At 58.1% G+C, this 10,952-nt stretch overlaps 2 protein-coding genes across 2 annotated transcripts; one reads left to right on the forward strand and one right to left on the reverse strand.

The window, feature by feature from the left end:
- Positions 1–277: 277 nt before the first annotated feature.
- Positions 278–5,828, forward strand: SNAPC2 (small nuclear RNA activating complex polypeptide 2). Its single transcript, XM_007532853.3, has 5 exons — positions 278–500; positions 4,214–4,324; positions 4,497–4,568; positions 4,714–5,200; positions 5,349–5,828. Exons 1-5 carry the CDS (start codon positions 318–320, stop codon positions 5,645–5,647), a joined length of 1,152 nt encoding a protein of 383 aa, XP_007532915.1. The 5' UTR covers positions 278–317; the 3' UTR covers positions 5,648–5,828.
- Positions 5,829–8,794: 2,966 nt separating this feature from the next.
- On the reverse strand, positions 8,795–9,116 carry CTXN1 (cortexin 1). Its single transcript, XM_007532822.3, has one exon. The coding sequence runs from the start codon at positions 9,075–9,077 to the stop codon at positions 8,829–8,831; it is 249 nt and encodes an 82-aa protein (XP_007532884.1). The 5' UTR covers positions 9,078–9,116; the 3' UTR covers positions 8,795–8,828.
- Positions 9,117–10,952: the final 1,836 nt, after the last annotated feature.

Below are 10,952 nucleotides of genomic sequence, written 5' to 3' on the forward strand. Positions count from 1 at the left end.
GGTGGCGCACCTGGTTAACCCTGCACCAGGACGCGGGTTCGAGGGGGCTCCCCAGCTGCAGGGGGAGAGCTTCCCGAGTGGTGAAGCAGGGGTGCAGGTGTCTCTCTGCCTCTCTCCCTCTCTCTCACCCCTTCTCTCTCGATCTCCTCCAGCCTTCTCTATTCAGTAAAGAAAGATTATATGTCTCAGTGGGCGGGGTTTATGATCCCGCCCCCTGCCGCCAGTCAAGCCGGAGCCCCGCCCCCTAGGTCTTCGCGCGAGACTTTTCTGGCCCTCGCGGCCGCCGTAGCACGGCCGACTCGAGCCACCGAGGCGCCATGAAGCCTCCGCCCCGGCGTCGGGCGATCCCGGCGCGCTACCTGGGCGAAACCACCCGACCCCCGGCCTGGAGCGCCCGCGAGAAGCGGCAGCTGCTCCGCCTCCTGCAGGCGCGGCGGGAACAGCCGGAGCCGGACGCCGCCGACCTGGCCCGGGAGCTGCCCGGCCGGAGCGCGGAGGAGGTGAGCGGGTTTCGGGGGAGAAGCGCGAGACGGAGGGCGGGGCCTGGATGGGGGGGCGGGGCTACGCTACGGCGGCCCCGCGGGGCCTGAAAGCATAGCGCGCAAAGGCCGGGTGGGCGTGGCCTCGTCCCCAAGTCTGGAGCCCTGGAGCCGTGGGCGGGGCGTCGCTGTTTGGGGCGTGGCTAGAGGGCGACGCTGTTTGCAATAGGCCGGAGGGCAGGGAGTGGGCGTGGTTAGCGAGGCCGGAGGCGGGACTTGGAGGTCCCAGGTCCAACCCCCCATCAGCCAGAGCTGAGCAGGGCTCTGGGAGAAAAATAATAATAGTGGGGCCGAGTGGTGGCGCACCTGGTTGAGCGCAACCATGGAGGACTCTGGTTCGAGTCCCCCGGCCCCTTTTACAGGGAGAAAGCTTTGCGAATGGGCTGCAGGTGTCTTTATGTCTCTCTCCCTCTCTCCTTTTCCCTCCCCTCTAGATTTCTGGCTGTCTCTATCCAATAAGTAAATAAAGATTATTTAAATTTTTTATTTAATTTTACTTATAGTATTATTGTTTTTATTACCAGAGCACTGCTCAGCTCTGCCTTATGGTGGTGCAGGGGCTTGAACCTGGGACTTCGGAGCCTCCGGCATGAGAGTCTCTTTGCATAACCATTATACTGTCTACCCCTGCCACTATTTAAAATAAAAATAAATAAATAATTGTAATAACCATTGTATGGAAGGCACAGCATAATCGTTCTGCAAAGAGAGATACATGAGGCTCTGAGGTCCTAGGTTCAGTCCCCCCGCCCTTCCATAAGCCAGAGCTTAACAGGACTTTAGTAAAAACATATATATATATTTTTTTTTTTTTTGAGAGAGAGAATGAAGCAGGGCATCACCCAAGCTTATGCAGTGCAGGGGATTGAACTCAGGACCTTTTGTTTGCAGGTTCAGTGCTCTACCCTACTGTGTAATCCCCCTCTACTCCCCCCAAAATGTTTTTTTTTTGGGGGGTTGGGTGGGAGAGGAGAAGATCAAGAAGGTGGGATCAGTGGTTTCCTACCTCCCTCCCCCTTTTTTATTTTATTTTATTTTTTTGCTTTCAGCGTTATTGCTGGAGCTTGGTGCCAGCACTATGAATCCACCTCTCCTGGTAGCCTGTACTTTATTTTTTATTTGATAGGACAGAGAGAAATTGAGAGAGAGCGATGGAGAGAGAGACGCCTGCAGACCTGCTTCACCACATGCAGGTGGGGAGTGGGGGCTTGAACCCGGGACCTTGTGCATAGCACTATGTGTGCTTCAGTGCGTGTGCCACCAGCTGGTCCCCAGAAAGTAGTTATTTTAATTCTTTGTGTGTTTATCGGATAGAAATAGTCAGAAATTAAGAAGGGAGTGGAGATAGAGAGAGAGAGAGAGACAGAGAGACACCAGCAGCCCTGCTTCACCACTTGCAAAGCTTTCCCCCTGCAGGTGGGGCTCAGGGGCTTGAACCCGGGTCCTTGCGCTCAAACAGGTGTGTCACCACCTAGCCCCTAGCCCCCAGAAAGTATTTTTTAAAGATTTATTATTATGATATTATTATTTTTACCAGAGCCCTGCTCAGCTCTGGCTTCTGGTGGTGCGGGGGATTGAACCTGGGACTTTGGAGCCTCAGGCAGGAGAGTCTCTTTGCAGAACCATGATGCTGTCTCCCCCGTTCTTCTTCTTATTTTTTTGTATTTATTTTTTTTATGTATTTATTTATAAAATAGACACACTGACTAAAACCATAGGATAAGAGGGGTACAAGTCCACACAGTTCCCACCACCAGAACTCCCTGTCCCATCCCTTCCCCTGATAGCTTTCCTATTTTTTTTTTAAATTTTCTTAAAAGTATTTTATTAGGGAGTCAGGCGTAGCTCAGCAGGTTAAGCGCAGGTGGTGCAAAGCACAAGGATCGGCATAAGGATCCCGGTTCGAGCCCCCGGCTCCCCACCTGCAGGGGAGTCGCTTCACAGGCGGTGAAGCAGGTCTGCGGGTGTCTGTCTTTCTCTCCCCCTCTCTGTCTTCCCCTCCTCTCTCCATTTCTCTCTGTCCTATCCAACAATGATGACAGCAATAACAACAACGATAAACAACAAGGGCAACAAAAGGGAAAGTAAATAAATAAATAAATAAATGGGAAAAAAAAGTATTTTATTTTTGAGAGAGAGTTAGACACAGAAATACCAGAGCGCTGCACAGTTCTGGTTTATGGTGGTGCAGGGGATTGAACCTGGGACTTCGGAGCCTCAGGCATGAGAGTCTCTTTGCAGAACCATTATACTGTCTACCTATGCCCAGCTTTCCTATTCTTTATCCCTCTGGGAGGATGGACCCAGGGTCATTGTGGGGTGCAGAAGGTGGAAGGTCTGGCTTCTGTAATTGCTTCCCCGCTGAACACGGGTGTTGGCAGGTGGATCCATACTCCCAGCCTGTCTCTCTCTTTCCCTAGTGGGGAAGGGCTCTGGGGAAGCGGAGCTCCAGGACACATTGGTGGGGTCGTCTGCCCAGGGAAGTCGGGTTGGCATCCTGCTGGCATCTGGAACCTGGTGGCTGAAAAGAGAGTTAACATACAAAGCCAAACAAATTTTTGACCAATCATGGACCTAAAGGCTGGAATAGTGCAGATGAACACTTGGGGTCTCCGTTTTGGAAATAAGCTAGTAGGTCTATTTTAGGTCTATTCCAAAGGGCCCAGGACTTTATTAGTTTTTGCCTGAGCCTGACATCTGATATGCAGGTGGACCCAGGTTATTGTCTGGGGAGATGATGTCACGGCTGGAAAAAGGGGCAGAAAGCTTCATCAGGAAGACAGTAGCTCCCAAATATGGGAAAGGGGTATAAATATTGTTGACTGTAATATATTCATTTTTAAAAATTATTTATTTCCTTTTGTTGCCCTTGTTGTTTTATTGTTGTAGTTTATTCTTGTTGCTGTTCTTAATGCTGTTGTAGTTGGATAGGACAGAGAGAAATGGAGAGAGGAGGGGAAGACAGAGAGGGGGGAGAGAAAGACAGACACCTGCAGACCTGCTTCACCGCCTGGGAAGCGACTCCCCTGCAGGTGGGGAGCCGGGGGCTCGAACCGGGATCCTTACGCTGGTCCTTTCGCTTTGTGCCGCGCTATCACCCGACTCCCAATATATACAGAGTGAAAGATACAGAGAGAGAGAGAGAAACCAGGGCCCTGCTCAGCTCTGGCTGATGGCGGTGCTGGGGACTGAACCTGAGACCTCACAGCCTCAGCCAAGAGAGAGAGTCTGTTTACAGAACCAACATGGTCTCTCGCCCCTTCCTCCCTTTCACTCTCTCTGGTTTGGATAAATAGTCGGTATGTGGGGGCTGGGTGGTGGCGCACCTGGTTGAGCGCACATAACAGTGTTCAAGGACCCGGGTTCACGCCCCCGGACCCCACCTGCAGGGGGAAAGCTTTGCGAGTGGTAAAGCAGGGCTGCGGGTGTTCCTCTCTCTGTCTCTCTCCCTTCCTATCACCCCCTTCCTTCTCAATTTCTGGCTGTCTCTAGCCAATAAGTAAATCGAGATTAAAAAAAAAAAAAAAAAGTTGGTCTGGGACCAGGCAGAGTCCCCACTAGCAGAGGACTAAGGGCCTTGGAGTTACCAAGGTGACTTGTCACTCCCACTGACCTCTCCCTCCTCCCCCTCTTCCTCTCCTCCCCTCTCCCTCCTCCTCCTGGATTCCTCCCAGATCCAGACTTTCATCGAGCTGCTTAAGAGCCGAGTGGTCCGGGAGGCCATCAAGAGGCTGCGCCCCGGTAGCCCCCCGCCTGAGGACAGACAGACCCCGGCCCCCATCGAGGTGAGACTGGGCCAGGCCTCCCTGGCTTGGCCCTGGGCCCTGGGGTTGGCAGGGTGGGGGCGGGGGGAGGGAGTGGGAGCTGGGGAGCAGGGGCCTCACCCGGGGACCCCCCCAAGCAGGGGCTGGGCTTGGGGGACCCTGCAGCGCTGAGCCCCCACCCCCACCCCCCCAGGTCTGGCTGGATCTGGCCGAGAAGCTGAGCGGCCCGCCGCTGGAGGAAGCCCTGTCTACGGCCTTCTCACAGGTGGGTGGGTGGAGGGGAACCCGGGTACCACGTGCCAGCGCCCCGCACCCCAATCCCTGCCCCCCTGGGGGTGACAGCTGCAGGGGTGGGAGCGGGCGCCCCATTGCATCCCTTCGCTCATCCCTGCGCCCACCCCGCCTGCCAGGTGCTCACCATCGCGGCCACGGAGCCCCTCAGCCTCCTGCACTCCAAGCCCCCCAAAACCACCAAGGCCCGCGAGCCTCAGCTGTTTCTTAGCGCCCCTGCTGGACAGAAAGAAGCCACGGCCCAGACGGATGGCCCCGCCCCTGGGGTGCCTGGCCCTGCCCCTGAAGCATGTGGCTCCACCCATGGAGCTCCAGGCCCCGCCCTCGAGTCCTCTGGCCCCGCCCCTGGAGCTCCAGGCCCTGCCCTAGAGTCCTCTGGCCCCGCCCCCGGAGCTCCAGGCCCCACCCTCAAGTTCTCTGGCCCCACCCCTGGAGCTCCAGGCCCCGCCCTAGAGTCCTCTGGCCCCGCCCCTGGAGCTCCAGGCCCCGCCCCCGAGTCATCTGGTCCCGCCCTCCCGGGACCCCTCACTGTGGACTTTGAGAAGATCTATAAGTACCTGGCCTCTGTCTCCCGTGGCAACCAAGGACCTGAGCTCTCTGCGGCTGGTGAGGATGGGGAAGGGGATGGGTCTGTGGGCAAAAGGGGAATATCCCCTCTCTGCCATTCCCACACTCCTCTCTCTCTCTCTCTCTCTCTCTCTGTCTCTATCTCTGTCTCCCTCCCTCTCTTTCCCTCTCCCTCTTTCTCCCCCAGAGGCCGCTGTGGTTCTGGACCTGCTGCAGGCTCTTCCCCAGGAGCTGCCCCGCCTGCCCTGCGGGGCCCTGACAGAGCACCTGCTGGATGCCTACGCCCACCTGACGGCCCCCCAGCCCCACCTGGACATGGGGAGCCCGGAGCCCGGGAGTGAGGATGCTGGGGCGCCCTCCCAGGCCCCCGAGGACACGGGGCCCGGGGCGCCCGGGACTGCGTGGCAGGCCACCGGGGTCTGTCCCCTGAACCCTTTCCTCGTGCCCCTGGGGCTCCTAGGACAGGTGGACACCCCTGTGAGGTGAGGGGGCCATGGTTGCCGCCGCCAGCAGGACCCTGGAATTCCCACTCAGAAGCAGAAAGGCACAGAGGCTCAGCCTCTGGGGAGCAGCGAGGCTGCTGGGATCCGCCATCGTCATCCACGCCACCCCTCTCCAGCTCCTCTCTGGAGCCGGCGCACCGTGAATAAAGTTGGCTCCGTCCGCCCCGTCTCTTCTCTTTCTGTTAATCTGATTTGGGGTGTGGGGGAGGGGGGCGGCCAGCCAGATAGGATGCACGTTACCAGGCATCCCGGTTAAGCGCCCATAGTGCGGAGCGCAAGAATCCTGGTTTGATCCCCCAGCTCCCCACCTGCAGGGGAGTCGCTTCAGGAGAGGATGGGTTCTACAAACACCTTTCAAGGCTGAGGCTCTGAGGTCCCAGGTTCAATCCCCAGCACCACCATCAGCCAGAGCTGAACAGGACTCTGATTAAAAAGAAAGAGGATTGGGACCAGGTGGTGGTGGTGCAGCTGGTTAAGCGCGCACATTACAATGCGCAAGGACCTAGGTTCGAGTCCCTGCTCACCACCTGCGGGGGTGTGGGGGGGAGCATCACAAGTGGTGAAGGCCAGCTACAGGTATGCCTCTGCCTGTCTCCTGCCCCATCTCCCCCGCCCCTCTCAATTTCTTTTTAAGATGTTTATTTTTTTATTTTTTATTCATTTATTAGAGAGAGAGAGAATGAACCAGACATCACTCTGGTACATGTGCTGCCGGGGATCGAACTCAAAACCTCATGCTTGAGAGTCCAATGCTTTATCCACTCACTGTGCCACCTCCCGGACCACCTTTTTAAAGATTTTTCAAAATTGGGTTAAGCGCACATGGCGCAAAGCGCAAGGACCGGCATAAGGATCCCGGTTCGAGCCCCCGGCTCCCCACCTGCAGGGGAGTCGCTTCCCAGGCGGTGAAGCAGATCTGCAGGTGTCTGTCTTTCTCTCCTCCCTCTCTGTCTTCCCCTCCTCTCTCCATTTCTCTCTGTCCTATCCAACAACGACAACAACAATAATAACAAGGCTACAACAACAAGGGCAACAGAAGGGGGCAAAAATGGCCTCCAGGAGCAGTGGCTTCATGTTGCAGGCACCGAGCCCCAGCAATAACCCTGCGGGGGGGTGGGGAATTTAAAAGCAAAAACATAAAAAGCCACAGAGCTTGAGGTCCTGAGATATGAAATGGGGGGGGGTCTCCCAGGCCAGCACCCCCCCAGCTCCCCATGAAGAAAGGCCCAACCTATAGTCTGTTGCCATTGTCCTTTGGCTTCTGGGGGGCGGGATCTGAGGTCCTGGGAGGGGGGTTTGTGGGGGATGGGGGCCGCTCCCTGGGCCGCCACCCCCCCCATGCCTGCAAAATGCGGGTACAATCCACCAAGGGAGGGGAGGGGGCCAGGTGTCCTCTCACGGCTTCGCCTTCCCAAAAGAGTCCTCCCTCTCCCCACCAGCGCCTTTTACAGCAACTACATGTATTTTTAAAAGATTATACAGGACCAGGGAGACAGCATAATGATTGTGCAAAATAAATAAATAAATAAAACTACTCCTGCCTGAGGCCCTGAGGTCCCAAGTTCAATCCCTCCTGCACTATCATCAGCCAGAGCTGAGCAGGACTCTGGGGAAAAGAAATAAATAAGGAAATAAAAGAGAAAGACACAGAGAAATACCACCCAAGTGCTGGCTGATGGTGGGGCTGGGGATTGAACCTGGCACCTCAGAGCCTCAGGCAGGAGAGTTTGTATCATCACTATCATGCTGTCTCCAAAGCCCAATAAAAACATACTAAAATTTGTGGTCCGGGAGGTGACGCAGTGGTAAAGCATTGGACTTTCAAGCATGGGGTCCCGAGTTCGATCCCTGGCAGCACATGTACCAGAGTGATGTCTGGTTCTTTCTCTCTCTCCTCCTATCTTTCTCATTAATAAATAAGTAAAATCTTTTTTTTTAAATATACTATGGTTATGCAAAGATACTTTTATGCCTGAGGCTCCAAAGCCCCAGGTTCAATCCCCCACACCACCATAAGCCAGAGCTGAGCAGTGCTCTGGTGTTGCTGTGTCTTTCTCTCTCTCCATCTCATGCCACAATAAAAAATAAATTACTTTAAAATATATATTAAAAAACATACTAAAATTAATAATAGTGGGGGGCCGGCGGTGGCACAGCGGGTTAAGCGCAGTTGGTGCAAAGCGCGAGGACTGGCGTGACGATCCTGGTTCAAGCCCCCGGCTCCCCACCTGCAGGGGAGTCACTTCACAAGCGGTGAAGCAGGTCTGCAGGTGTCTGTCTTTCTCTCCCCCTCTCTGTCTTCCCCTCCTCTCTCCATTTCTCTCTGTCCTATCCAACAATGATGACATCAACAATGACAATAATAGTAACTACAAGGGCAACAAAAGGGAAAAACTGTGTAGCTGTGGCCTGGGTTTGACTTCCAGGCGTGAGGTGTGGCTGTCTGCTTTTTCTTTTTTTTGGGGGGGGAGGGGGATCTGTCCTTGTAATGGGGGTTGCTGGTGGGTGTCAGCCTTCCTCTCCCCCCACCTCGTCTGCCCGCCCTCAGTCACACAGCACTTAGTATTCACTCAACAAACAGCTTTTATTATCACCATGGGCTCAGAGGCAGAATCAATCATGGGGGGGGGGGGTTTGCAGGGGTGGGGGAGCAGGGGGTGAAGGACCAGAACCAGCAAGGCCGTAGGTGCAATGTGCAATGTGGCAGAAGGGCCAAGGACCGGGGGGGGGGGGGGGGGGGGCACAGTTGCCCTGGACTGACTACCGGGGGCGCACACAGCGGGAGTGGGGTCAGGGGCGACTCAGGCCAGGCTGAGCCAACAGGAGGAGGGTGCATCCTGGAAGTCAGCCTGGAGGGGGCGTTGCGGGGCGGTGGTTAGAACAGCTCCACGTTTAGGGGAGGCTCCAAAGAGAAGAAGGCCTTGGGGACGGGCCGCACCCCAAAGATGGAGGAGGTGGGGGAAGCTCACGGGGGGGTGGGGTGGCCCCTAAGCCTCCAGGGACACCCCCCCACCCCCAGACCCCCAAATCACTCATGCCAAGGAGAAAGGGATGCCCAGCGGAGAGGGAGGGTGGCATCAAGGCACGGAATTAGGGGGCAGGTGTGTGCGCCCGGGGCCCGGGGTTTGGGGGGTCTGGGGGGACTTGGGGTGCATGGGGCTGGCTCAGACCAGCGCGTAGTCGAACTGGCCGCGCTCGAGCGCCTCCTTGTGGTCGGTCCAGGACGAGGCGGGCATGCGGCTGTAGGGGTCGAGCAGGATCCTCACGCAGCGCACCACCAGCAGGCCCAGCACCACCAGCAGGCCCAGCACCAGGGCGAACACGGTGCGCTGCTCCGCGTCCAGCCCCGCCGCCCCCGGGGGCCCCGTCGGGGGCGCCAGCGACTCGGGGGGCAGCGTCCACGCCGCGCTCATGGTTCACATCGCCGCGCCCTGCGGAGGGGGAGAAAGCAGGGTGCAACCGGGCTGGGGGTACGGGGCGTTGGGGAAGGGGTGATGGCTGGGGGGTACGGGGGGTTGGGGAAGGGGTGATGGCAAGCACACACACCCCCCACCACCACCAATACGTGCTGCACCCCCGAACCCATCCCTGGCATTGTGGGCTACGCCCCTGACGCCCCTCTTTTGCACCCCGGCCTCCAGAGGGTCAGTGTCTGAGCCCCCAGATTCGCAACTCCAGAATCCTGGACTAAGTCTCTGACCGCCCTCAACTGCACCCCCAAACTCCCGCGGTACGCCCCTGAGCCCCCTCATTTGCGCCCAAGCCTCCAGGGATATGCACCTGAGCCCCCTAAATTGTATCCCCAGCCTCCAGGGGGTGAGCCCCTGAACCCCTTGATTTTTGCACCCCCAGGATCCTGGCCTATGCCTATGACCCTCTCAATTGCACCCCCAGCCTCCAGTGGGATGCCCCTGAACCTCTTGATTTTGCAACCTAGGATCCCGGGCTATGCCCCTGAACCCCCAGGATCCTGGACTACGCCCCTGAACCCCCTCAACTGCATCTCCAGCCTCCAGGGGGCAAGTCCCCGAGGCCCCAGATTTGCACCCCCAAGATCCTGGACTATGTCTCTGAATCCCCTCACTTGCACCCCCAGGATCCTGGGGTACAACCCCAAATCCCCTGATTTGTACCGCTAGGCTCCTGGGCCACGCCCCTGAGCCCCCACACTTGCACTCCCAGGATCCTGGGGTACACCTCTGAACCCCCAGATTAGGACTCCAGGCTCCTGGGCCACGCCCCTGCACCCCCAGACTTGCACACCCAGGACCCCGTAGTACAATCCTGAACACCTGCACCCCAAATTCACGCGCTACGCCCCTGAACCCCCACATTTGCAATCCTTCCGCCCCCCCACGCCCACATGCGGTCCCCCACCCCCGGGCTACACTCCTGAACCCCCAGATTTGCACCCCACCCGCGGCGTGACCCCCGCACCCCCTGGGCTACGCCCCTGACCCCTCCCCCCATGTGCACCCCCCGACCCCCGGGGACCCCGAGTCCCGATTCCGGGGTGCGCGCGCGGCGGCGGGGACCCTGAGCCCCAACCCGGCCGGCCACGCACAACAGGTGCGAGCGCGCCGCCTCCCTTTGTCCTCGGCGTGTCGCCCCCCCAGCAGTGCCGGGGTCCCCCCGCGGCGCCCCTCACCCCAGCCTGCACGGGGACGGTCTCCAGGGGAGCGGCTCCGCCCGCGGCTGCTCGCGGCCTCTCCGGGTGTCGGTGGTGGCGGCGCCCAGGCTTGGTGCCCCCTCCAGCGGCGGCTCGGCGGTTCCCATGACGACGGGGGGCGTGGTTTGGAGAGGGCGTGGCTGACGGAGACCCCGCCCCCGGGCCGGCCCCCAGAGGCTGCAGAGTTGGGGTGCAAAGGAGGGGCTCAGAGGCACAGCGCAGGAGACCGGGGGTGCAGATCACGGGGCTCAGGGGTACAGCCCAGAAGGCTGGGGGGTGCAAATCAGGGGGTTTAGGGGCTCAGTCCAGGAAGCCAGAGGTACAAATCGGGATTCAGGGGAGTAGCCCAGGAAGCTGGGGGTGCAACTCTAGGCTTTCGGGGGCACAGCCAAGGAGGCTGTGGGTGCAAATCTAGGGGTTCGGGGGCACAACCCAGAAATCTGGGGGTTCGGGTGCAGAGCAGGAGCCTAGCTGCAAATCTAGGGGTTCAGGGGCACAGCCCAGGAGGCTGGGGCACAAATCTGGGGGTTCAGGGGCCCAGCCCAGAAGGCTGGGGTTACAAATCCTGGGGGTTCAGGGATGTACTCCAGGTAACAGCTGTTTAAAAAAAAAAAAGCCG

This window comes from Erinaceus europaeus, unplaced genomic scaffold, assembly GCF_950295315.1.
Source record: "Erinaceus europaeus unplaced genomic scaffold, mEriEur2.1 scaffold_756, whole genome shotgun sequence".
NCBI lineage: Eukaryota > Metazoa > Chordata > Mammalia > Eulipotyphla > Erinaceidae > Erinaceus > Erinaceus europaeus.

Coding starts and splice junctions, on each gene's coding strand:
- SNAPC2 (XM_007532853.3), top strand. CDS start 318: ATGAAGCCTCCGCCCCGGCGTCGGGCGATCCCGGCGCGCTACCTGGGC. Junction 4,325..4,496: donor AGACCCCGGCCCCCATCGAG/GTGAGACTGGGC, acceptor CCACCCCCCCAG/GTCTGGCTGGATCTGGCCGA. Junction 5,201..5,348: donor ACCTGAGCTCTCTGCGGCTG/GTGAGGATGGGG, acceptor TTTCTCCCCCAG/AGGCCGCTGTGGTTCTGGAC.
- CTXN1 (XM_007532822.3), bottom strand. CDS start 9,077: ATGAGCGCGGCGTGGACGCTGCCCCCCGAGTCGCTGGCGCCCCCGACG.